This window comes from Cebus imitator, unplaced genomic scaffold (genome assembly GCF_001604975.1).
Source record: "Cebus imitator isolate Cc_AM_T3 unplaced genomic scaffold, Cebus_imitator-1.0 Scaffold50, whole genome shotgun sequence".
Taxonomy (NCBI): Eukaryota; Metazoa; Chordata; class Mammalia; order Primates; family Cebidae; genus Cebus; species Cebus imitator.
The window spans coordinates 996,277-1,022,961 of NW_016107365.1; the positions used below are offsets into that span (position 1 = coordinate 996,277).

General features: G+C 42.1%; 1 protein-coding gene across 4 annotated transcripts in view; it reads right to left on the reverse strand.

Annotated features, from left to right (window-relative positions):
- Nucleotides 1-1,124: 1,124 nt before the first annotated feature.
- LOC108303674 (survival motor neuron protein) overlaps nt 1,125-26,685 on the reverse strand; it is a 39,171-nt gene continuing 13,610 nt past the window's right edge. Inside the window, exons 2-9 of one of the 4 annotated variants that reach the window (XM_017527591.2) lie at nt 15,362-15,433; nt 12,991-13,110; nt 11,950-12,150; nt 11,641-11,793; nt 10,014-10,106; nt 8,605-8,715; nt 2,198-2,251; nt 1,125-1,699 (exon numbers count right to left, since the gene is read on the reverse strand). In XM_017527591.2, the coding sequence (XP_017383080.1) occupies nt 2,201-2,251; nt 8,605-8,715; nt 10,014-10,106; nt 11,641-11,793; nt 11,950-12,150; nt 12,991-13,110; nt 15,362-15,433 (801 nt within the window). In that variant the 3' untranslated portion in view covers nt 1,125-1,699; nt 2,198-2,200. The remainder of the gene's footprint in view (nt 1,700-2,197; nt 2,252-8,604; nt 8,716-10,013; nt 10,107-11,640; nt 11,794-11,949; nt 12,151-12,990; nt 13,111-15,361; nt 15,434-26,685) is intronic. The other 3 variants (XM_017527593.1, XM_017527590.1, XM_017527592.1) reach the window with 3 other exon arrangements.

The window sequence follows — 26,685 nt, forward strand, 5'->3', positions numbered from 1 at the left end:
AGGCAGAAGAATTGCCTGAACCTGGGAGGCAGAGGGTTCAGTGAGCTGAGATCGTGCCACTGTACTCCAGCCTGCCTGGGAGATAGACTCTGTCTCAAAAAAAAGAAAAAAAAATAAGTAGAGAGCAGCTTCAACGAGGGGAAATTACGTAGATGGGGTGGTGAAAAAGAAGGCTGGGTGGAGGCCAGGTGTGATGGCTCACACCTGTAACCCAGCACTTTGGGAGGTCAAGGTGGGGAGACTGGTTGAGTCCAGGAGTTGGAGACCACCCTGGGCAAAATTGTGAGACCTCGTCTCTACAAAAAAATAAGAGGCCAGGGAGTGGTGGCTCCCACCTGTAATCCCAGCACTTTGGGAGGCCAAGGTGAGCAGATCACTTGAGGCCAGGAGTTTGAGACCAGCCTGGCCAATATGGTGAAACTCTGTCTCTACTAAAAATACAAAAATTAGCAGGGCATGGTGCCACAGGCTTGTAATCCCAACTACTCAGGTGGCTCAGGCTCAAGAATCACTTTAACCTAGGTAGCAGTGGTTGCAGTGAGCTGAGATTGCACCACTGCACTCCAGCCTGGGCAGCATAGCGAGACTGTCTCAAAAACAAACAAAAAAAAGAATATGTAAAGACAAGAAAAATATGACATTAAGGGGAAATACACATGCACATACACAAAATGCCATGGTGGCATCCATATGAAAATATATACAAATATGGGCAAAAGTGCCAAATAATATGCAAAAAAGAAATACAATCAAGGCTGGGCGTGGTGGCTCACGCCTGTAATCCCAACACTTTGGAAGGCCAAGGTGAGCGGATTACGTGGTCAAGAGATCGAGACCATCCCGGCCATCATAGTGAAACCCTGTCTCTACTAAAAATACAAAAACTAGCTGGGTGCTGTGGTGAGTGGTGTGCACCTGTAGTCCCAGCTACTCGGGAGGCTGAGCCAGAATACTCACTTGAACCTGGGAGGTGGATGTTGCAGTGAGCTGCTATCATGCCACTGCACTCCGGCCTGTCTCAAAAAAAAGGAAATACAATCACAGACACATAGCTAATTTTTTTTCTTTTTCTCTTTTTTTTTTTACATGAATAATGGAAGCACTGTGGTTTGTAGACACATAGCTAATTTTTAAAAAAATATTAATATTTTTATTATATACTTTTAAACATACAGAAGATAGAAAAAAAATAGTACAATGAATAGCCATATACATATCAGTTGGATTTGGTAACATTTTGCCACATATGCATCACATACATTTTGTTAAACCATTTTACGAGACATCTAACACTTCATTCCTAAATGCTTAACTACGCAAATTAAGAATCTTTTATAAACTACAACATCCTTCTCACAGCTCATAAAATTAGCAATAATTATCCAATATCATTCGAAATCTAGTCCATACTCAAATTTTCTCAACTGCCTCACCAGTGTGCTGCCCCCACCCCCACACCCCACCCCAGTCTTTTACAATGGTTTTTCAAAATAGGGTCCAATAAAAAATTTCACGTTGCATTTGGTTATTACATAACTTTTACTCTAGAAGAGTTACCCATTTTCCACTTCCTTTTTTCTTTCCCAACACTGATATTTTGAAGAAATGAGGCCGGTTATCTTCTGTAACATTTCACATTCCAGATCTGTCTGATCGTTTCTTCAGTCATGTCATTTACTGCTGGTCTGTGCCACATTTCCTGCAAACGAGAAATTAGAACCAGAGGCTTGACAAATCCCAGTGAAACAAAACAAAACAAAAAAGACAAATTCCAGTGAAACCACGTCCTGTGTGGACACCCGTTAAACTTAACTAGGGCACTTCATATGTCATAAAGTGTACAGTGCAGTATGCCTAGGTCATCCTGTATCACAATCAAAAAACATGTCTGGTTCTCTGCCTACTAGTGGTAGAAAACGGCATCATATCCTAAAGCTCTCTTCATTGTGAAAGTATGTTTTTCTCCACACAACCCACCAGTATTTGGTGAGCTGATACTTTGACACCATAAGAATTCTAGTAGGGATGCAGATTAACCTTTTATCTAACAGTTGTGGCATCAAAATGTCTTTAATATTGTTTTACATTAATCTTTCAACTTTTTAACATTTCAACTTTCTTAATGCTCCAAAACATTTGTTTTCCACAAACCATAAAGTTTTACAAAAATTAACTTTCATAATGTTGGCAGACTTACTCCTTAATTTAAGGAATGTGAGCACCTCCCTTCTTTTTGATTTTGTCTGAAACCCTGTAAGGAAATCAAAGTTAGAAGAACAGCATATATATTTTATACAGATGTTAATAAGTATTTTATTTCACAAGACATTTTACTTATTTTATTCAATAAAATATCAGAAAATAGGTTTGCAGTCTTTTAATGTGCTTTAAAAATTATCCCAAAGTAAACAATTGTTAGGCTGCAGTTAAGTTTTTCTTGCACTGGTGGCTCATGGCTACAGTCCCACGACTTTGGGAACCTGAGGTAGAGGGATCACTTGACACCTGGAGTTTGATACCACCCTGGGCAACATAATGAGACTCTGTCGCTACAAAAAATTAAAAAATTAGGCCAGGCATGGTAGCACAGGCTGGGCACAGTTGCTCATGTCTGTAATCCTAGCACTTTGGGAGGCCAAGACAGGTGGATCACCTGCAGTCAGGAGTTTGAGACCAGCCTGGCCAACACGACAAAATCCTGTCTCTATTAACAGTACAAAAAATTAGCTGGGCATAATGGTGGGCATCTGTAACCCCAGCTACTCAGGAGGCCGAGGCAGGAGAATTGCTTGAACCCAGGAAGCAGAGGTTAGTGAGCCGAGATCGCACCATTGCACTCCAGCCTAAGTGACAGAGCAAGATGCTGTCTCAAAATAAAAGTAGCTCAGGCTTGTAATCCCAGCACTTAGGGAGGCTGAGGTTGGTGGATCATCTGAGGTCATGAGTTTGAGACCAGTCTGGCCAAGATGGTGAAACCCTGTCTTTACTAAAAATACAAAAATTAGCTGGGTATGGTGGCCAGCGCCTGTAATCCCAGCTTCTCGGAAGTCTGAGGCAGGAGAATCGCTCGAACCCAGGAGGTGGAGGTTGCAATGAGCTCAGACTGGGCCACTGCACTCTTGCCTGGGCGACAGAGTGATACTCTATTTAAAAATAAAAATAAATAAAGAGATAAAAATTAGCCAGGTGGAGTGGTATATCCCTGTAGTCCCAGCCACTCGGGAAACTGAGGTGAGAGGACTGCGTGAGTCCCGGAGGTCAAGGCTGAGTGAACTGTGAATGTGCCCTTGCACTTCAGCCTGAGCAATAAAAGTGAGACCCAGTCTCTAAAATATAAAATTCAAATTTAGAAAATTCAAAAAACATTTTTTTCTTTCAATATGTCCAATGATATTCCTGAGCCCACTTACACCTTATTTTCATCAAATAAAATATATGACCTTGTGAGAGGAAGACATTTATTTCCTGCCTGTTGCTTGCTGGTAGAAAAAGTAAAATAGCAAGAAGCTGAAGTCAGTAAGTCAGGCAACTAGCTGACACCAGTGGCCTTGCTGCAGAGAGGCCTGAGGGCTGGGAAAATAACTCCCCTTCTATAACAGGTGCCTAGGTTATCTATAAACCCTGAGAATGTAGCAGAGAAATGTTCTTCTTCTGACCCAGGAACCTGCCTCCAGTCATGTCCTCCATGTTTGCACAGTCCACACCCCCACTTAGAGTTGCATCTGCCACCAAGTGATTTACTGCCTTTGTTCAGCTCCTGTAGCCCTTTACCTTCTTCCCTTCCTGTGCATGCCAAATATAAATTAGCAAATCAATAAAAGCTAAAGACTGTGAGGTCAGCTGCCCAGCCAATGGGCAATGACACAGTTTCACAGTTCCCCCTTTAGAGTTGTAAGCCCTTAAAAAGGGAAAGAAACTGCTTTTTGGAGAGCTCGGCTTTTGGACGCAAGTCTACCAGTGCTCCACAGGTGAATAAAGTCTCTTCCCTCCTCACTCAGGTGTCTGAGGGGTTCTGTCAGCGGCTCATCCTGCAACAACCTTAAACTACTTGTGTCATACTCATTTATTAAAATGAGACCATTAAAGACCAGCACTCACTAATAAATAAATAAATAAATAAACAAATAAAAAAATAAAGCCAAACAAAAATTAATACTAAAACATCTGTTTTTTTTTTTCTGGTCAGATCTAGCCCAAATGTCCTCTCTCTTCTGGCTTCAATGCCTTCTCTCTCTCTGTATGTACACTAGCTTGCAGCAGCTTCCCATTTCATTACTAACTTACAGATTTTAAGATATAGTGAAAGATTTGTTACTAACGAGTACCACAGTTATAACCTATTTTATATTATTTTGACAATATTATTCTTAGTTATTTGCATTCTGCTTAGATTTTTAGGACAATAAGATAGAGGTTAAGAGCTGGACTCAGAGCCTATCTCAACCACATGGCTTCTGTAGAACAAAGGTTAAGAACTGCTAGCATAAGGCAATGACATCTTAAAAATACTTAAGCTGGGCCGGGGAACGGCTCCCACTTATAGTTGCACCATTCTGGGAGGCCACGGTGACAGGATCACTTGAACACAGGAATTCAAGACCAGCCTGAGTAACACAGGGAGGCCTCATCTCTACTAAAAATTTTAAAATCAGCTGGGCATTGTGGCTTGTGCCTGTAGTCCCACCTACTCAGGAGGCTGAGATGAGAGGATCACTTGAGCCCGGGCATGACTGTGCCACTGCACTTCAGCCTGGGAGACAGAGCAAGACCCTGATTCTATTTTTAAAAATGTAAAAAAAAATTAAACAAAACCAACAACAAAAAACCACACTTAAGCTGTTGGAAAACCTAACAATCAGCAGTGGTTTGTTCTTTTTGTTTGTTTAGAGACAGCATCTCTCTCTGTTGCCCAGGCTGAAGTACAATTGAGACAGGGTAGGGACGGGACTCAGCGCCTCCTTCTCCTACCCCACCAAGGACCTCTACTGCAGGCTGGTGCAAGGGAGGCCCTATGGTTGGTGGAGACCCCAACCAAACCATCTGGACCATGCACCATAAATCTCACTCAAGGGGCCATACCTACTGATTATGAGGCCTTGAAGCTGCAGCTCCCATTATAAATCTTACTCAAGGGAGTTGCCCTATCTCCAGCATACACACAAGGCCAGGAGAAGGAACAATCCTTAACCTTAGCTTCATTATAATACTAAAAATCACACCTAGGGTGGAGATGTTAACATGCTAATGCAACATGCCAAGCATGAAAAAGCATGTTATGAAACTGCACAAGTGCTAAAAGTTCCCTGCCTCTACATACCTTAAAGTCACTCTTTTCCCATGACAGCCTCTAACAAACTGCCTTTCCAACTCTCTCTGGGGAGTCAGCCAGAAAATTGTCTCTCTCTTGTGCTGCCTCCCTTATACCTGGGCATATGCTCCAAGAAAGCCTTATTTAGGAAAATTCCTTTGGCCTCACAATTTCTATTGTATTAAGAGCTGAACACCACATGGTCAGTAACACAATGGTGTGTTCATAGCTCACTGCAGCCTTGAATACCTGGGCTCAGGGAACCTCCTGCCTCAGCCTCCCAAATAGCAAGGATAACAGGTGCATGTCACTATGTCCAGCTAATTTTTTTAAAAACTGTTTGTAGACACAGGCTCTCAGCATGTTGCCCAGGCAGTCTCCAACTCCTGGCTTCAAGCAATCACCTCACCTCAGCCTCCCAAAGCACTGGGGTTACAGGCGTAAGCCACTGTGCCCAGCCGGCTTATTTTTTTTAATGATAAAAATTCCAAGAGACGCCGGGCATGGTGGCTCACGCCTGTAATCTCAGCACTTTGGGAGGCTGGGGGCAGGGGGGAGGGGGGAGGAATCACCTGAGGTCAGGAGTTCAAGACCAGCCTGGCCAACATGGTGAAACCCTGTCTTTAAAAAAATAACAAATAAAATTCCAAGAAACAAAAATGTAAGCTAAGGAAACTGGAATTTCCTAACATTTCCAAACTGAAGTTCTTATATTTTAATTAATTAACTTTAATGAATATGTAGAAAATACTTCTAAAAATAAGGATCATTTCTATAGTTAGCCAGAATTTGTAGCAAATATTCTGGAGAAGGCTCTGCCCAACAATTGCTGCTCAAACTCAGGTAAAAGAAACAGAAACATCTGGATGTTGTTGGTCAAGAGGCTCACACCTGTAACCCCAGCACTTTGGGAGGCTGAGGTGGGCGGATTACTTGAGCTCAGGAGTTTGAGACCAGCCTGGCCAACAAGGTGAAACCCCCCCTCCGCTAAAAATACAAAAACTAGCTGGGCATGGTGGCAGGCACCCTGTAATCCCAGCTACTTGGGAGGCCGAGGCATTCGAGCTGCTTGAACCTGGGAGGTGGAGGTTGAGGTGAGCCGAGATCGCTCATTAGACTCCAGCGTGGGTGACAGAGCGAGACTGAATCTCAAAATTTAAAAAAGAGACAAAGGCCAGGCGCAGTGGCTCACGCCTGTAATCCCAGCACTTTGGGAGGCCAAGGCAGGTGGATCACGTGGTCAGGAGATCAACAGCATCCTGGCCACCACAGTGAAACCCCAATCTCAACAAAAAATACAAAAATTAGACAGTCATGGTGGTGCGCACCTGTAATCCCAGTTACTCAGGAGTCTGAGGTAGGAGAATTGCTTTTACTCAGGGGGCAGAGGTTGCAGTGAGCCAAGATCGTGACACTGCACTCCAGCCTGGGTGACAGAGAGACTCCATCTCAAAAAAAAAAAAGAGAGAGAGAGAGAGAGAGAGACAAAGTGTACTGACTCTCAAGGGCTGTGGAAAATGAGGGTAACAGGGTTTCTTTTAGGGGTGATGAAAATGTTCTAAAATTGTAGTGATGGCTGCATAACTGTGAAAACCAAAACCACTGACTTGTATACCTTCAAAGGTAAACTGCACACCATGTGAATTATATCTCAAGAAAGCTATTTAGAACATAAATTATGCCGATACTTTATATATACATTATATATTTTTTCAAATATTTCATAATTTAAAAAACCATAAAAGCTTAGAGTTATAACTGATCTCAAAACAAATTACAAGCTGCTGTTTTGTTACTTTTTGGTCATTAAAATGAGGAATTCATAATACATACAAATATACCAAGGTTATACCACAACTGAAGGGAGACTTTTTTTTTCCCCAGAGTCACTCTGTTGGCCAGGCTGGAGTGCAGAGGTACAATCTTGGCTCACTGTAACGTCTGCCTCCGAGGTTCAAGTGATTCTCCTGCCTCAGTCTTCCAAGTAGCTGGGACTATAGCTGCCTGTCACCACACTGGGCTAAGTTTTATATATTTAGTAGAGATGGGGTGTCACCATGTTGGCCAGGTTACTCTTAAAAATCCTGACCTCAAGTGATCCACCTGCCCTGACCTCTCAAAGTATTGGGATTATAGGTGTGAGCCACTGTGCCAGGCCTTTTCCTTTCTTTTTTGCGATGGAGTCTCACTGTCACCCAGGCTGGAGTGCAGTGGTGCAATCTTGACTCACTGCAACCTCTGCCTCTCAGGATCAAGCAACTGTCCTGACTCAGTTCCTCAAGTAGCTGGGACTACTGGTGTGTGCCACTACGCTAGGCTAAATTCTTTTGTATTTGTAGTAGAGATAGGGTTTCATCATGTTGGCTAGGCTGGTCTCGAACTCCTGACCTCAAGTATCTGCCTGCCTTGGCCTCACAAAATGTTGAGATTACAGGTGTGAGCCACCACATCTGGCCTTAACTTTTAAATAAAAATATTAATGGGGGCACACACAGATGATACATTTAAAAACTTACACCTGCTGGGCATGGTGGCTCACACCTGTAATCCCAGCACTTTGGGAGGCAGAAGTGGGTGATCACCTGAGGTCAAGAGTTTGAGACTAGCCTGACCAACATGGTGAAACCCCATCGCTACTAGTCACACCATTGCACTCCAGCCTGGGTACCAAGAGCAAAACTCCATCTCAAAAATAAATAAATAAAATAAAAATAAAAACTTATACCTTTTAGTCAGCTGTTTATTCTATATTAACTTACTAAAAATTCAAGTGTCTACAATATCACATAACAATTTTAGCAGGGCATAAGAGCTTCTTTTTAAAAATAATTTTAAATGTTTTGACTAAAATATAATAGAACTTGTCTGTAGGAGACTAATGTATAAAGTGACAAGTTTGAAGCCACAGGCCCCAAGGTTCAATTTGGTACATATTACCCCAGATCTTTGTGCACAAAAATAATTTCATTTTTATTTTATGAAAAATTATCCCATCTTTTCCATCCTCTACAATCAATTCAAATGAAAGCAGAAATTTAAAAATTTAGAAAAAGAATTTAAATATATTGTTAGATTATACATAATCAAAATAACCTAAGAAAAGCATGAAAGCTTTTAAAATTAACTACAATTATACTAAGGGACAATGCAAGAGTAATTTAAGCCTCAGACAGATAGTTGTATTTTTTATTTTTAACTAACATAAAGAGAGAAGCAAGTAGTATTTTATAAATTTACAAAACAAAGTCACATAACTACAAAACATTGTCAGGAAACGATGCTAAGCAATCACTTACCATATAATAGCCAGTATGATAACCACTCATGTACCACGAGATTAACATACTTCCCAAAGCATCAGCATCATCAAAAGAATCTGGACATATGGGAGGTGGTGGGGGAATTATCTGGAGACAGAAAAAGGTATATTTTATATCCAGTAAACAAAAAAGTAAAGTCTGGAGACTTATATTATATAGTGAATGCTGGATATTAAGTGTATGTTTGCTTAGATCATCTTCTACTTAAATTTCTTTCTTTTTTTTCCCTAAACAAAGATGTGGTCTTGCTAAATTGCCCAGACAGGTCTCAAATGCCTGAATTCAAGTGATCCTCCTGCCTCAGCCTTCTAAAGTGCTGGGATTACAGGCATGAGCCACTGTACCCAGCCTTAAATTTCTTAACGTATCTAGCATTTGGAGAAAGCCAACTAGTAACAACAAAAGACCAACAAAGTTAAATTAAACAAGGATCAACTAACAGTGACATAAAATGTTTAAACATTTTTATTTCATTAGACTATATATCCGTTCCACTATGAAGCTATGAGTAAAAAAATCAAGTACAAATGCTTTCACGCTTTTCCTCAACACACGCACATAATATGAACACAAAGAGCTCACACAGCATTTCAAGGGCCATTTTAAGTAAAGGGTAGAACATGTGTCCTAACCCCACCCCAATAAATGGCATGCCAAAAAGTATCTTTGTATCTATAGTTAATACCTAAAAATCTACCGTTAGAAATCCGGTTTACAGCCAGGTGTGGTAGTTCATGCCTGTAATCCCAGAACTCTGGGAGGCTGAGGCAGGCGGATCACCTGAGGTCAGGAGTTGAAGACCAGCCTGGCCAACAGGCTAAAACCCTGTCTCTACTAATAATACAAAAGTTAGCTAGGTGTGGTGACGCACACCTGTAGTCCCAGCTACTTGTGAGGCTGAGGCAGGAGAATCGCTTGAACCCAGAGGCAGAGACTGCAGTGAGCCAAGATCACACCACTGTACACTATCCAGGGGAACAGGGACAAAGCTGCCTCCAAAAAAAAAAAGAAAGAAATCCAGTTTACATCAGAAACTAACATCCAACTTTACTTAGAAGGGCAAATACTAAAATACTAATCCCTTATATGTGGTATAATTAAATCCTTTCTAACAGGAACCTCCCTATAGAATAGATACTAACTTCTGCCAGGAAAGAAGCTGGCAACATAGAGCCTAAAGTTGGCACTACAAGAACACTGCATTTAGGTAACAGAAAAGAATTAAAAATACACACACAAATAACCCAGAGGTTTAGTTCAAATTTCTACCCATTAGAATCTGGCCCTAGGGATGGTCTACGATGACATTTTCCAATCCTCTATTCTGCTAAATATCAAATTGTACGTGAGGGCAAAATCTAATATATACATGCTTTTTTACTTACTGGTGGTCCAGAAGGAAATGGAGGCAGGCAGTGTGGTAGAAAGGGAGGTGGTGGTGGTGGTGGCGGTGGCGGGGCATTGAATTTTAGACCTGGCTATAAGGAATAGTTCAAAGGAAAATTAATTTACCCATTTCAATATGAAATGAATAAAAATGATTAAAAATCAAAAAAATAAAAATACCCAGAATAATATTTGTATTATACGTATAAAAAAGATTAAGTGAAATTTCATGCACCAAAATCCTGAAGTCAAACAGACTCAATTCAAATGACAACCCCTAGATTTTTCTCATTTCCTTTCTAGGTAGATATTAAGGAAGTAAAACAAAATAAGAGTGGTAATTACCTAATAAATCAGACAGTCTATTTAGCAAGATTATTTCAATCATAAAAGACTATACCCCCCAATTTCATTAACTAAATTGTATAATGTTTTTATGGAAATCAGTTTAGTTATATAAGCTAACTTAGTGCACATATTGTAAAAACTAGCAAATCTCACACCTTATAAAAATCAGCCCCCTGAGACCAAAGAAGCATAATATATACACTCTAAGAGGATTTATCATTTTAGATTCAAGAAACTATAACATAATGTCAGCCTCAATAAGAAAGTTATCACAGAAAATCTTAAGAAAAACTTTAGATGAATCATGCTTCATTTTAAAAAATGATTGCCTAGGCCAGGCATCTGTAATCCCAGCAATTTGGGAGGCCAAGGTGGGCAGATCACTTGAGGTCAGAAGTTCGAGACCAGCCTGGCCAACATGGTGAAGCCCCACCTCTACTAAAAATACAAAATTAGCTGGGTGTGGTGGTGGGCACTTGTAATCCCAGCTACTCGGGAGGCTGAGGCAGGAGAATCGCTTCAACCCAGGAGGTGGAGGTTGCAGTGAACCAAGAATGCGCTATTGCACTCCAGCCTGGGCAGTAAGAGCGAAACTCCGTCTCAAAAAAAAAAAAATTATTGCCTAAATACCATTCCCTCCACAGAAGAAATCGCTGGTTTACACAAAAGAACTGAAAGGGACAAGCCCTTAGGTTCCATGACATAATCTAACCTATAATACAAATCTTTTTAGAACTAGTTTTTTTTTTTTTAAAACAGATGTTCAGTGTTTTCTCATAATAGACCTAGTTTCTGTTACTTATAATCCAAGGATCATAAATGAATACAATTACATTTGAACTCTACAAAACAATCTGAGAGCGCCAAGAGATTTTATCTATATTAGATGTAAATGATGTGTTCTTATTTTACATATCTTATACAGGTGACATGGGAAACAACAGCGTGTCATCCAGCTGACGATAAAGTATTATACTTTCTAACTTAAATAAGTGTGCTCATTATTAGTCTAATACCTAATACTCCACAAAAGAAGGTGGATAAATCTTTCACATAAAGTATTTTGTGGCATTCATTGCAGTGTCTAAGGTGTTTTTTTTAAAAAAAATAACTATTTTGCATCATTATCTTATTTCATTGTCTTATTTCTTGTGTCTTTACAACATCTAACAAGAGTTACAAAGGTTTCATGGGAGAGCTACAAATTAGTTAATAAAAAGGTTACACACCCTGATATTAACTATTTTGTGGGAAACCTTTCATAAGTAGAAGGTTTACCTTTCCTGGTCCCAGTCTTGGCCCTGGCATAGGGGGTGGTGGAGGGAAAAAAGAGTTCCATGGAGTAGCTTTGGACTTGATGTTATCTGATTTATTTCCAGGAGACCTGGAGTTCTCACTTTCATCTGTTGAAACTTGACTTTCATTTTCATTCTTTAAAAAGAAAAAATATGTAGGTTTTTGTTATAAGGGTGTCATTACGAAAAACTTAATGCCCCAGTGTATCTAACTGACAACTACTTATGTTGTTTAACAATTTCTCATCTAGTCTCTGCTTCCAAAAACTGAATTTTTTTTTTGTATCCTTACCTCTTGAGCATTCTGTTCTATATTATTAGCTACTTCGGGGATTGGGGAAAGTAGGTCAGACAGATTTTGCTCCTCTCTGTTTCCATATCCAGTGTAAACCACAACACAGGTTTCTCTCTTAAAGTCAATTGAAACAATGGTAGCTGGGTAAATGCCACCGTCTTCTGACCAAATGGCAGAACATTTGTCCCCGATTTTCCACTACAAAAGAAATCAAAGATAGATATGTGCAAACATTTCTTTTGACGAGGGCAAATTATCATCTTGTTTTGATCAGTGGGGAGGTGAAGAATAGAGGGTAATTTGGAAGGCAAAATGATGTAATGAGAAAGGCTTGGGGTCTAAACACATAAATCTGAATTCCAACTCTCCCCTTATATAATGACGGACAAGTTTCTGAATCTCTTTGAGTCTTAGTTTCCCCACCTTATTAGATGGCTATAATATAAGTTACTTCCCATATTTGCTGTGAAGAGCAGGAAGGACAGAAAATGTATATGGTGCCCAGCACTCTGATCTGGCCTAGAGCAAGTGCTCATCAACTGTTAGCCTCTCTTCCTCCTTGGTAATGATGAAACTAAAGTTGGCTAATGAGACACCAAAATATTCAGCTTTCAGGATTACTGTTTTTAACTAGCAGAAATAATCTACCTAGACTTCTGGGTTCCTTGGAATTAATAGTTCTAGAGTTTTTGAAAAAAAAAAAAAGGAAAAAAAATCCATCTCTCAGCTTAAGACGTAACACGCTAATTCAGCTTACAGTCGTTGGGTACTCCTCCCAAACAGCATCTCCTTCTCCCCGCCTTCCACTCACAAATGGAATGCATGTCCTGATTTTTGATTTATCATTCCCATCTAATTCCTTATACTTTCATGACTAACATGTATGTTCCTAAACAGAAAATAGTTGTTTTTGATGTTTTATAATTGCATGTCAATAGAAACACTGTACTAATCACTAAAGTTAAAGATATTTTACTAACATTAAATAAGGACTAACAAGATATCCTTTGAAGTTAAATCTCAACATTTTGAAATAACCTGTTTTACAGGAACTGCAGTATTCTTCTTTTGGCTTTTATTCTTCTTCGCAGGTTTTCTTTTAGGTGTGCTTTTTGGTTTACCTGAAGTTTCACAAATGTCACCATTCTTTAGAGCATGCTATGAAAACAGAATAAAAATGTACATGTTACAGGGTGGTACATAAAATAAAAGTCACAACATAACTCAGTTACCACTATAAGCTGGTATCAAGGATCCACCACCTCAGAAAGCATCTATTTCCTTTTGGCCACTTCCTACACTATAAAAACTGCTCTTGGGGGGTGTGAAGCTGGGGAGAGATAGCAAGGGGAGAAATGCCAGATGTAGGTGATGGGGAGGAAGGCAGCAAATCACACTGCCACGTGTGTTCCTATGCAACAATTTTGCATGTTCTTCACATGTACCCCAAAACCTAAAATGCAATAAAATAAATGGGGAAAAAAAAAAAAACTGCTCTTAAAGGCATTATATCTGATTATCAGCTCTAAAGACCCTTTTAATCAAATCTCCTTGCTCTCATTCTCTCTGTAACATTAGGCCCTGTTAATTATCTTGCTTCCCGACATTCACGGCACCTTGGATGTCATAGCAATGTAGGGCCCCAATGCTTTCATTACTTTTGATCAAGCCTTAGACTTAGGCATTCCCAATAAATCTGGCCATCCTTCTTTACTTGCTTAAGGCCATCTATTCTTAATACTTTAATTACAACAGTCTGCAAACACACTTCTGAAGCTATTATCCAGATCTGACTTTGCTGAATCCAACATTTCCAATGATCAATTTCACATCTTCACCCTCAAATTCAACACTACTAAAACTATCGTTTTCCCAAATCAGTTCTTTTCCTTCTTTACTCAGATTACTTCCCCCTGCAATATCACCAAGCCATCCCACATTGAGCCCCATTTCAATCTCTATTTTATAGAACTCTCTTGGTAATTCTTTTTTAGTCGACTTCCAGTTTCAGTGTATATTGGAAAGCACATTTAAAAATCTAGGCCAGGTGCAGCAGCTCATTCCTGTAATCCCAGCACTTTGGGAGGTCAAGGCGGAGGGATCGTTGGAGCTCAGGAGTCCAGACCAGCCTGGGCAACACAGTGAGTCTGACTCTATACAAAGACTACAAAAATGAGCTGGGTGTGGTGACCCATGCCTGCGGTCTCAACTACTCAGAAAGCTGAGGTGAGAGGATTGTTTGAGCTCATGAGTTAAAGGCTGCAGTGAGGCATAATTGTGCCACAACACTGCAGCCTGGGTGACAGGGCAAGACCGCATCTCAAAAAAAAAGAAAAAGAAATCTAGAATTCAGCTACAAAGGTGACACAGAGGTCTGATCCTTAGCTCATGTCACAAGAGTAACTATGAGAAAGATATGAACTCAGTATGCTTGGTGCTCTTTATACACTGCATGAGTATATGCTCTGTTTGCTCAAGGTAGCCTGGACTACTGATGACCCATATTTACTACTCAGTAAGACTAAACACTTCAGAGAGTGGAGAAGGTGATGATGTTGGCCAACTATTTAAGTGTCTTGTTTGAACCACAGAACCACACTACACTTCCTAAAAGAACTGTATACTCCTACCCAACAGGAACACTTGACTTCATACCCAACTCATAGGATTTGGGATGATTAGATTAATTTAACATGTGCAAAGCACGTAGAGCACTGTCAGCATTCTACAAGTATTAATTACTGTACTACTGCTATTTATTGTCATCATTTTATTAAATGCTTGTTAAATGTTTAAAATTATAATTCAGACTGTCCTTTTCCTATTAATCTCAATTAGAGGACTTCTACAGTTTGATACAATATAAAAATACTAAAAATAATACTTTTTTTTTTTTTTTGAGACAGAGTCTCACTCTATCACCCAGGCTAGAGTGCAGTGGCGTGATCTTGGCTCACTGCAATATCTGTCTCCCAGGTTCAAGCGATTAACCTGTCTCAGTGTCCCAAGTAGCTGGGATTACAGGCACGTGCCACCATGCCTGGCTAATGTTTGTATTTTTAGTAGACAGAAGTTCACCATGTTGGCCAAGCTGGTCTTGAGCTCCTGAGCTCCAGTGACCCACCCGCCTAGGCCTCCCAAAGTGCTGGGACTACAGGAGTGAGCCACCGCACCCAGTCAGGAATAAATGTCTTAAATTTTATTTAAATTGCCTCCACAAAAAGGATGACATATACAGGCTATCAACTTCTAAGGGAAGACACCACCTGATTTAATAACCCATATTACCAACTACTCTTCAAAATGAAAACTGAATAACATGTACTTTAACACTTTATGTTATCAATTCTTTTCCAAATGAGTAATAAGAGAAAATTAAAAAATGAGTAACTAAGTAAGCATTTCATACCTTAAATGAAGCCACAGCTTTATCATATGCTTTTATCAATGCTGTATCATCCCAAATGTCAGAATCATCGCTCTGGAAAGGGTAAGAAATAAAAACAACGCATGATCAGGTAGGTTTAATCAGAAAACGTATGTTAGTACCAAGAGTCATCTCAATCCACACATAACCAAATTACACTGAAAATGAATATTTAAAATCCTAAATAAAGCCACAGGAAACTTACCTGCTTAGAGGTTATGTGACTTGACTCCCAAAGCTGGACACAGGTGAATGAATGCCATCAAGTGAATGCCCCTACAATTTAATTCCAACCCACAGACCATGAGTAGATTTGTGCAAAGCCAGCTACATTTATTTCAATTAAGATCAGATAAAACTTGACTTCATTTAGACTATGGGAATGCTATTCTGACTTCAGAATCTATCATCCAAAGTAAATTTTTGTCTTGAAATTATAATGTTTCTAGATTATAAGGATACAAACTGTTAACAGTGACTAACCAATTTTTGTTTTATTTTCATTATTATTTTTTATTTCCATTTCCCTTTCCTGCTTTCCCGGTACCAATTTCTGTTTCTTTCCTTTTCTTTTCCTTTCTTTTGTTTCTTTCTTTCTTCTCTCCCTCCCTCCCTCCTTTCTTTCTTCCTTCCTTCCTTCATTTCCACCACACCTGGAAATATTTTTATCCAGACATGGTGGCTCATGCCTATAATCCCAGCTAACTGGGAGGCTGAGGCAGGAGAATTACATGAGCCCAGGGGTTGGAGGTTGCAGTAAGCTATGATCATCCCACTGCCCTCTAGCCTGGGTGACAGAGGGAGACCCTGTCTAACAACAACAAAATAATAATAATAATAACAGTAATAATAAAAGTCACTGAGAGATATATGGAAATATGTTAATCTCCAGAGATACGATCTAACTAGGGATTTAAGACTGTCACATAAGACAAAACAAAAAACAGTATTAAGGAATTCTGAACATCAAAATGTGAAATATAAACAGTTAGTATTTTAATTGAAAAGGAAAGAAATTAATGTATACTGAATGATCATATGGAGGAAACAGGCCTAAGAAATAAAAACCAACAGGATTTGGGCCGGGCACGGTGGCTCATGCTTGTAATTCCAGCATTTTTGGGAGGCCGAGGCAGGCGAATTGCTTGAGTCTGGGAGTTCGAGACCAGCCTGGGCAATATGGTAAGAAGTTCATGTCTACTAAAAATACAAAAATTTAGCTGGGCATGGTGGCACATGCCTGTACTCCCAGCTACTTGTGGGGCTGAGGTGAGAGGGTCATTTGAGCCCAGGAAGTTGAGGATGCAGTGAGTAAAGATGGAGCCACTGCACTCCAGCCTGGGTAACAAATTGAGACCTTGTCTCAAAACAACAACAAAACAAAAAACCAATAGGATTTGCATAGGTAGACAAAATAGAATGCATTACAACTACAGCATGAACAACAACAAAGAGGCATGGAAGCAAAATCAAACACACTAACTATAAGAATGCACTTAGGTGAGGTAACTAAAGGAGTCAAATTCATAGAACTAGAAAGAATGATGATTAACAAGGGCTAAGTGGAAGGAGAATTTGGGATTTGCTAATGGGTAGTTTCAGGTTGCAAGATGAAAAAGTTCTGAAGATCTGTGGCACAACAATATGAAAATACTTAATGTTACTGAACTATATATTTAAAAATGGCTAAAATGACCATTTTTTTTACTTCAGCAAAAAATAAAATACACTGTATGAGGGATTAGTGAGACAAGTCCAAATAGAATCAAATATATACTATAGAGCGGAGTTGGATTTGGTATACTATAAAGTATATTGGATTTGGTATAGTATTAGTCAATGAATTCCAAAAAAGTTTGTTATAAAATTCATTGAGTTGTAATATTATTTTTTGTCATTTTCCTATTTTTTTTTTCTTTTTGTTTTCTCTTGAGACAGAGTCTTGCTCTGCCACCTAGGCTGAAGTGCAGTGGCACGATCTCAGCTCACTGCAACCTCCGTCTCTCAGGTTCCAGTGATTCTCCTGCTTCAGCCTCTCAAGTAGCTGGAATTACAGGTGCCTGCCACCAAGCTGGGCTAATTTTTGTATTTTCGGTAGAGACGGGTTTCACCATTTTGGTCAGGCTGGTCTCAAACTCTTGACCTCAAGTGATCTGCCCATCTCAGCCTCCCAAAGTGCTGGGATTACAGGTGTGTGCCACTGCACCCAGCCTTGTCATTACCCTGTTAATCTCTATTATATAGAAATAAACGTGTTCCAGTGTAAAACTGTCAATCTTGCTATATGATAAAAAGTACTTCTGCTGGGCACGGTGGCTCACACCTGTAATCCCAGCACTCTGGGAGTCTGAGGCAGGCAGATCACGAGGTCAGGAGTTTGAGACTAGCCTGGCCAACATGGTGAAACCCTGTACCTCTATCAAAAATACAAAAAACTTAGCCAAGCATGGTGGCACGTGCCTGTAGTCCCAGCTACTCGGGAAGTCGAGGCAGAAGAATCACCTGAACCCAGGTGGCAGAGGTTGCAGTGAGCCAAGATCACACCACTGCACTCCAGCCTGGGCAACACAGTGAGGCTGTCTCAAAAAAAAATATATAGATAGATAAAAAGTACGTATAATCCCAGCCTGGGCAACATGGCAAAACCTCATCTCTACAAAAAGTACAAAAATTAGTTTGGTGTGGGGATGCACATCTGTAGCCCCAGCTACTCAAGAGCCTGAGGTGGGAGGACTGCTTGAACTGGAAGGGGAAGCTGCAGTGAACGAATATCAGAGAAAAAGAGATTATGCCACTGCACTCCAGCCTGGGCGACAGAGTGAGACCCTGTCTCCAAAAAAAAAAAAAGTCCTTAAAATCATTAAGTCATTTTGCAAATAAGAAAAGTAACCACATAGGTCTGTTAATTTATGCCATTTAATCCAGTAAAAAAAAGAAAAGAAAAGAAAAGTAATCACAAAGAGGTTAACTGACTTGTTTAAGGTTACATTCCCACTTGGAAGGGGAGATGTTCCTTGGAGATTTGGTAAAAGGAATAAAAACAGGCTGAGTCCAATGGCTCACTGCTGTAATCTCACGCCTATAATCCCAGCATTTTGGGAAGCAGAAATGGGTGGATTACTTGAGGTCAGGAGTTTAAGACAAGCCTGGTCAACACGGCAAAACCCCATCTCTACTAAAAATACAAAAATTAGCTGGACATGGTGGTGCATGCCTGTAGTCCCAGCTACTCGGGAGGCTGAGGCAGGAGAATTGCTGTAACCCAGGAAGCAGAGGTTGCAATGATCCAAGATCACACCACTGCACTTCAGTCTGGGTGACGCAGTGAGACTCTGTCTCAAAAAAAAGAAGGGAAGCAATCAGTAGAAAATGAAAGGTGGTCCTGAAGAAATAAAGAAATCACAAAATTAGAGGACACATCTGTAAGGTCTTTTAGGCTGACTGACAATGCCATGGATGCCATGGCGACACCCGTGACCCGCATACATACCTCTGGATAGCCTTCCTGAATTAGAAAACCTGAAATAACTGGAAGACCATGAAAAGCAGAACAATCAACCCCTGTGGTGCCTAACTAACTTGAGACATTCTTCTACTATTTCTTAGTCCAGGCTGAATTGATAAGGCCATTGGACTTTGTAACCGACCTTGGTCAACTTCATTACTCCAGACTCCATGACCCCCTCCCAACTTGCAAAAAACCACCCTAAACTGTAACTTCTGTAACTTTCCACTGCCTGCTGCAAACCTATAAAACCAACTTCTATCCCACCGCTCTCTGCTGACTCTCTTTTTGGACTCAGCCTGCCTGCACCTGGGTGAATAAACAGCCATGTTGCTCACATAAAGCCTGTTTGAGGGGGTCTCTTCATTCAGAGCGTGCATTTTAACATTTGGTGCAGAAAACCCAGGACAGGGGTACTCCTTTGGGGAGACCGGTCCCCTGTCAACTGTGACATGGTAAAAGCCCCATAAAACCGCATACCTCAACCACACCTTGGCTTTCTCTTGAAATTGCTCTCTGTAACCCTAATGTGACAGGCAGGCACTCCAAACCCAGGCCATCTTGGCCCCTGCGACTTGTAATAAGTAATTAAGGTCTGTGATTTCCACCCTACCCAGACAATGTGTAAACAAATGCTTATCTTGACTTTTGTGAACTACTTAATTAACAATCAGAATGTCAAAAGTCCCCTGGCCCTCGGAATGTCCGGAGCCCCTCACCCTTGAAGCCCCTCACCCCCACCCCCGCCCCTCACCCTCGCCCCCAAGGTGGTTTTACGGGTATAAAATGTGGTTTTACATGTAAAATGTGGTTTTACGTCTCTCCAACCCGTGGCCTTTCGGGGCCAGGGGTTGGAGAGACGCGAGTCCTCCGTGGCCGCCAGCAATAAAGACCCTGCAATTTGGCATACTTTTGTCTTGGTGTTGACTTTATATGCTCTGGCCAGTACAACAAACGCTCCCTCTCTTGGAAGATACCAGAGACCTCAACACATCAGACAGCCCAGCAGCTCTCAGTGTGCCAAACAGCTCTCACTACCTTCAGATCGGGTAAGCAGTCTCCCTCTCTCTCTCTTTGCCTTTAAATCCTAATGAGACAAGTCTCAGAGACAAGTCTCCCTGTCTCTTTTCCTTTAAATCCCAAGGAGACAAGTCTCCCTCTCTCTCTCTTTGCCTTTAAATCCTAATGAGACAAGTCTCAGAGACAAGTCTCCCTGTCTCTTTTCCTTTAAATCCCAAGGAGACAAGTCTCCCTCTCTCTCTCTTTTCCTTTAAATTCCAAGGAGAAAAGTTTCAGAGACAAGTCTCCCTCTCTAAGTAGAGGCAAAGGAGACACTCTATCTACGTGCTCAAAAGCTCTGACGTTAGTCACGGATTCCGGACGACGATCTTCCCTTGATGTCTGGACGCCTGCCTTGATCACTCACCCACTTCACAGCCCAGGAATCAGTCAGGGACTCTTGCTGAAAACCCTGGTAGCTGCTCGCTCCTCCTAGTCTCTACTCTGCTCCTTTCCTTAACTTATCTCCTTCACTAGGGCAATATTCCGCCCTCTAGTTCTGCCTTCGCCTCTAGCCTAAGTCCTAAAAAACCTAAAATCTCTTCAACTGTTGCCCAATCTGAAACCTAAACGTCTCTCTCTCTTTTTTTTTTTTTTTCCAGTAATATAGCCTGGTCTCAATACAAATTAGACAATGGTTCCAATTGGCCAGAAAATGGCACTTTCAGTTTTTCTTTTCTTTTCTTTTTTTTTTTTTGAGACGGAGTTTCACTCGTTACCCAAGCTGGAGTACAATGGCGCGATCTCGGCTCACTGCAGCCTCCGCCTCCTGGGTTCAAGCAATTCTTCTGCCTCAGCCTCCCGAGTAGCTGGGACTACAGGTGCGTGCCACCATGCCCAGCTAATTTTTGTATTTTTAGTAGAGATGGGGTTTCACCTTGTTGACCAGGATAGTCTCTATCTCTTGACCTCATGATCCACCCGCCTCAGCCTCCCAAAGTGCTGGGATTATAGGCTTGAGCCACCGCACCCAGCCTCAATTTTTCTACCCTTGAGACCTAAACAATTTTTGTCAATAAATGGGCAAATGGTCTAAGGTGCCCAAGGTCCAGGCAGTTTTTACACTCCAATCCCTCCCTAATCTCTGCTGTCAATGCAACTCGTCCCAAATTTTCCTTCTCTTCTTTCCATCTGCCACTCCTGCCTCTGCCAGTGACCCAGAGTCCTCCTTGTCCATCAACCCTTCCGAACTTTCTCCTCCCACCTGTCTAAACCCAGGCCCTAATCCAGGCCCACCCCCCACCCCCAGAGTCTCCCTCCTCTTCTTCTGCCCACAACCTACCTCCTTATGCCCCTCCTGTTACCTCCCCACCTCATACCCAGTCCAGCTTACAGTTTAGTCCCGGGGCTAACTCCTCTGCCCCTGCCCAACAATTCCCCCTTTGAGAGGTGGCTGGAGCCGAAAGCATAGTTAGGATGCACATTCCTTTCTCTTTACCTGACCATTCCCAAATCGGCCAACAGTTAGGCTCCTTTTCATCAGATCTTACTACAGTGTATATATATATATACAAGAGTTCCAATACTTCACCCAGTCCCATTACTCACCTGGAGCAACTTAAACATCATCCTTACTTCTACTCCACCCCTGAAGAATGCTTAATATGCATTTTATCACCCAATCAGCCCCTGACATTAAAAAAGCTACAGATATTAGAATCTGGTCCTCAAACTCCACAATAGAATCAATCTCGCCTTCAAGGTGTTCAGTAACAGGGAAGAAGCTGCCTGGCAGCAGTGCATCTCAGAACTATAAATGCTTGCCTCTGCCATAAGATAAACCCCAGCCACACCACCAGCTCACAAAGACTTCAAAGTGCCCAGACTACAGCGTCCAGCCACCCCTCCCGGACCTTGCTCAAAGTGTCAGAAACCTGGCCACTGGGCCAAGGAATGCCCACAGCCCAGGATTCCTCCTAAGCCCTGCCCTGTCTGTGCGGGCACCATTGGAAGTTGGACTGTTCAACTCACGTCGCTGCGGCCCGGCAGCTGAAGACTGATGCTGCCTGAACCTCTAAGAGGCCCCCGGGCCATCACAGATGCCAAGCTTCAGGTAACTCTTACGGTGGAGGGTAAGCCTATGAGGCGAAGCCATTTATTTTCTGCCTGTTGCTTGCTGTTAGAAAAGGTAAAATAGCAAGAAGCTGAAGTCAGCAGTCAGGCAACTAACTGATGCCAGTGGCCTTGCCGCAGTGAGGCCTGAGGGCTAAGAAAATAACTCCCCTTCTGTAACTGGTGTCTATGTTATCTACAAACCTTGAGAATATGGTAGAGAAATGTTCTTCCTCTGACCCAGGAACCTGCCCCCGGTCACATACTCCATGTTTGCACAATCCAGACGCCCCCCTCTTTAGAGCTGCATCTGCCCCCAAGTGATTTACTGCTTTTGTTCAGCTCCTGTAACCCTTCCCCTTCTTCCCTTCCTGTGCATGCCAAGTATAAATTAGCAAATCAATAAAAGCCAAAGACTGTGCGGTCAGCTGCCCTCCCAATGGACAATGACACAGTTTCACCTCTGTTCCTCATTTTGAGTTATAAGCCTTAAAAAGGGAAAGGAATTGCTCTTCGGGGAGCTCAATTGTTAAGGCATTAGCTTGCTGCAGCTCCCAGACAAATAAAAAGTCACTTCCTTACTCAGTACAGTGTTCGAGAAGTTTTGTCCACTACATGTCCTCCTATAAGCCCATCCCCTTCTTAATCAACATGGAGGCCACCCACTCAACACTGCCTTCTTTTCAAGGACCTGACTCCTTGGCTCCAAAACTGCTGTGGGAATTAACGGCAAGGCCTCCAGGCCTCTCGAAACTCCCCAAGTCTGGTGTCAGATAGGCCAGCACTCCTTTCCACATTCTGTCCTAATCATCCCCACTTGTCTAGTTCTCCTGTTAGGCCGAGATATCCTAGCAAAACTGTCTGCCTCCTTAACTATTCCTGGGCCACCAGCCACACCTCACTGTTGCCCCCCTTCCCAAACCCGTACCTCCCTCAAGAGCCCCCGGTATGTCCTCCTACCTTAGCCCTAGGGTGCGGGACAGCACCTCCCCATGCCTTGCTACAAGTCACTCACCTCTCATCATCCCCTTAAAAACTAATCACCCTTATCCCATCCAGCACCAATACTCCATCCCAGCACAACCCTTAAAAGGCCTAAAGTCTGTTATTACTAACTTACTACAACATGGCCTTTCAGTTCCCACTAACTCTCCCTGTAACACCTCCATCCTACCCGTTCATAAACTGGACAAGTCCTACAGGTGAGTCAAAAACCTTTGCCTTATTAATCAGATAGTGCTTCCCATTCACCTGGTTGTATACCAAACCCCTGTGCCCTCCTCCTATCTTCCATACCCCCTTCCACAACTCACTATTCTGTTCTTGACCTCAAAAATGCTTTTTTCTAAAGCCCAAATTTCTACGCATCTGTCATAATCCTTCACCAGCATACATGCACTCTCCCTGCCAACTGTATCCAGTTAATTTCCCAAACCCCAACCCCATCCACTAAACAGCTGCTCTCCTTCCTAGATGTTGTAGGATACTTTCACCTCTAGATACTAGGTTTTGCCTCCCCTAACCAAACCACTTTATGAACTTACAAAAGGAAACTTAGCTTCCCCCATTCTTCTTTCTGTTCTTTAAAAAAGGCCTTAGAGACTGCTCCTACTTTAGTGCTCCCCAACTCCTCTCAACCCTTTTTCTCTCTAAACAGCAGAAATAAAAGGCTATGCCATTGGAATTCTTACACAGGAGCCAGGCCCACAGCTTTCAGCCTTTTCACCCAAACAACTGAACCTCAGAGTCCTGGGCTGGCCCTCATGCCTACGTGCAGCAGCAGCTGCCCCTGCCCTGATACTCTTAGAATCCCTCAAAATCACAGGCTATGCCAACTTACCCTCTATAGCTCTCACAACCTCCAAAGTTTAGTTTTCGCTTCACATCTTACACACATACTTTCTACCTCTCACCTCCTCCAACTTCATTCACTATTCATTGAATCACCCACAGTTACCATTGCTCTCAGTCCTGACTCAGCCCAGCCCCTCACGTAATACATAACATAAACCCTGAACTCCATGACTGTATCTCCCTAATCCATATAGTATCCTCCCCATTTCCCCATATACCTTTTTCCTAGTCCAGACCCAGACCACACATGGTTTATTGATGGCAGTTCCCCAAGCCCAGTGGGTTGACACAGCCAAAGCTGGCTATGCTGTTGTATCCCACTCATCTATTATCGAGGCTGCCACACTCCCCTCTTCCACTACTTCTTAGCAAGCTAAACTAATTGCCTTAACCCATGCTCTTACTCTTGCCAAAGGACTACATATTAATATCTATACTAACTCTATGCCTTCTACATCCTACACCACCATGCTGCCATATAGGCAGAAAGAGGTTTTCTCACCACACAGGGGTCCTCTATTATCAATGCCCCCTTCATAAAGGCCCTCCTTAAGGCCACTCTCCTCCCAGCCAAAGCCAGAGTTATCCACTGCAGAGGACTCAGGATTCGAGCCACTCCTAAAGAACCCACAGGGTATAGTCACTTTGAACTCCTATATGGCTGCACGTTTCTGCTTGGGCCTAACCTTACTCCAGACACCAGTCTTCTTGGTGACTATCTTCCAGTCCTCCAACAGGCCAGACATGAAATCTGCCAGGCTGCTAATTTCCTCTTACCCATTCCAGATACCCGGCCATGTGAAAACACCCTACCCGGAAGGTCAGTCCTAGTTAAAAGCCTAACCCCTCGGTCTCCGCAACCTCAGTGGACAGGAACCTTCCTGGTCGTCTATAGCACCCCAACCGCTGTCCATCTACAAGACCCTCCCCAGTGGGTCCATCATTCCAGGATAAAGCTGTGTCCACTAATCGGCCTGACTCCTCCATCTCCTCCTGGAAGTGGCAAGTACTCTCTACCTGACTTCTCTTAAAGTCACCCGTATCCCCAAAGTGGAAGACTAACCCTATATAAACCCAACATACCTTTTACTTTCAGTAGGCATCTTTTTCCTAACACTGCTATTTACTGCAGTTGCCCCTACCACTTAAACCACACCTCAGAAAATCTGTTTCTATTACTTTCTGTCTAACTGTGCTCAAATTCACTGTACTCATTTACTTTTATATGCCCTGCTTTTGTTTAAGTTGCCGGTTTACACTTTTCCTCCAGGCAATTCTGATATTTCATGGTTTTACCCTCACGCTGCCACCCTTCTCTCTTAGAGTGGATAGATAATCTTCAGTGGCAGGGAACTCTCCAATCTTCCACCCCAATAAAGTCCTCTTCTTTTCTTCTATACTCACTCTTAATCTTGCTCCCATTCTCTGCTCATGCCCAATCTTATTAATGAAAGTGATTAGTTACTTATAGATATCACATGCTTCCTCATACACCATGAAAACAAAAGCTCTCCCTCCACAGTTACCCTGCCAAATCCTGCTAGAACCTTTAACAGCCACAGCCCTTGCTGGTTCCCTCGGCATTTGGGTCCAAAGCTCCAGCCCCTCAAAACACTTTCTCACCTTTTTAGTTTACACTTCCAGTTCTGTCTAAGCCAAGGACTTATTTTCCTCTGTGGTTCTTCTTCTTGCATGTGGCTTCCTATCAACTGGAAAGGCTCTTGTATCCTAGTTTTCCTTACTCCCAAAATTCAGTTTGCCAACGGAGACAAAAGCCTCCCTGTTCCCCTTATGATCCCGACATGACACAAGAGAATCATTCCATTGATTCCCTTACTTGTAGGGTTAGGAATTACTACTGCACTTGGCACAAGCATAGCAGGCCTTACCACGTCAGTCGTCATCTTCTGTAACCTCTCTAATGATTTCTCTGCTAGCACTGCAGAATTAACTGAATCACTAACCCTTCTTCAAGCTCAAGTAAATGCCCTAGCTGCAGTTGTCCTCCAAAACCAGAGGTCTTGATTTACTGACTGCTGAAAAAGGAGGTATTTGCCTATTCCTAAATGAAGAATGTTGTCTTTATGTAAACCAGCCCAGCCTCATACATGACGCCATCAATAAATTAAAAGACAGAGCCCAAAAGCTTGCTAATCAGGCAAATGGTTATTCTGGACCTGGCTGGACACTCTCTAACTGGGAGTCATGGCTTCTTCCAATCCTTAGTCCTCAGATACCTATCTTTCTCATTCTCTTATTTGGGCCCTGTGTTTTCCGATTAATCTCTCAATTCCTACAAAATCGTATACAAGAAATAACCAATCATTCAATTTGACAAATGCACCTCCTAATAACCCCACAATATCACCCCTTGCCCTGAGATCTCCCAGCAATCTAAATTCTTTCTCATTTTTAGCTTTCCGAGCCGCCCCAATCCTGCTTAAAGAAGCCCTGAGAAACATCGCCCCATCATCCCTCTGTGCCGGCCTTCCTAATATTCCACTGCCCTCCACTCTTCATTTTTTTTGCCCTTTATATTACTAATGTAAAAAGACAGGAATGTAAGGTCTTTTAGGCTGACTGATGGCGCCATGGATGCCATGGCGACTCCTGTGACCTACATGTACACCTCTGGATGGCCTTCCTGAATTAGAAAACCTGAAGTAACTGGAAGACCATGAAAAGCGGAAGAACAATCAACCTCTGTGGCGCCTAACTAGAGACATTCTTCTATTTCCTATTCTGGCCTCAATTGATAAGGCCATTGGACTTTTTAATCAACCTTGGTCAACGTTGTGACTCCAGACTCTACGAACCCCTGCCAGCTTGCAAAACA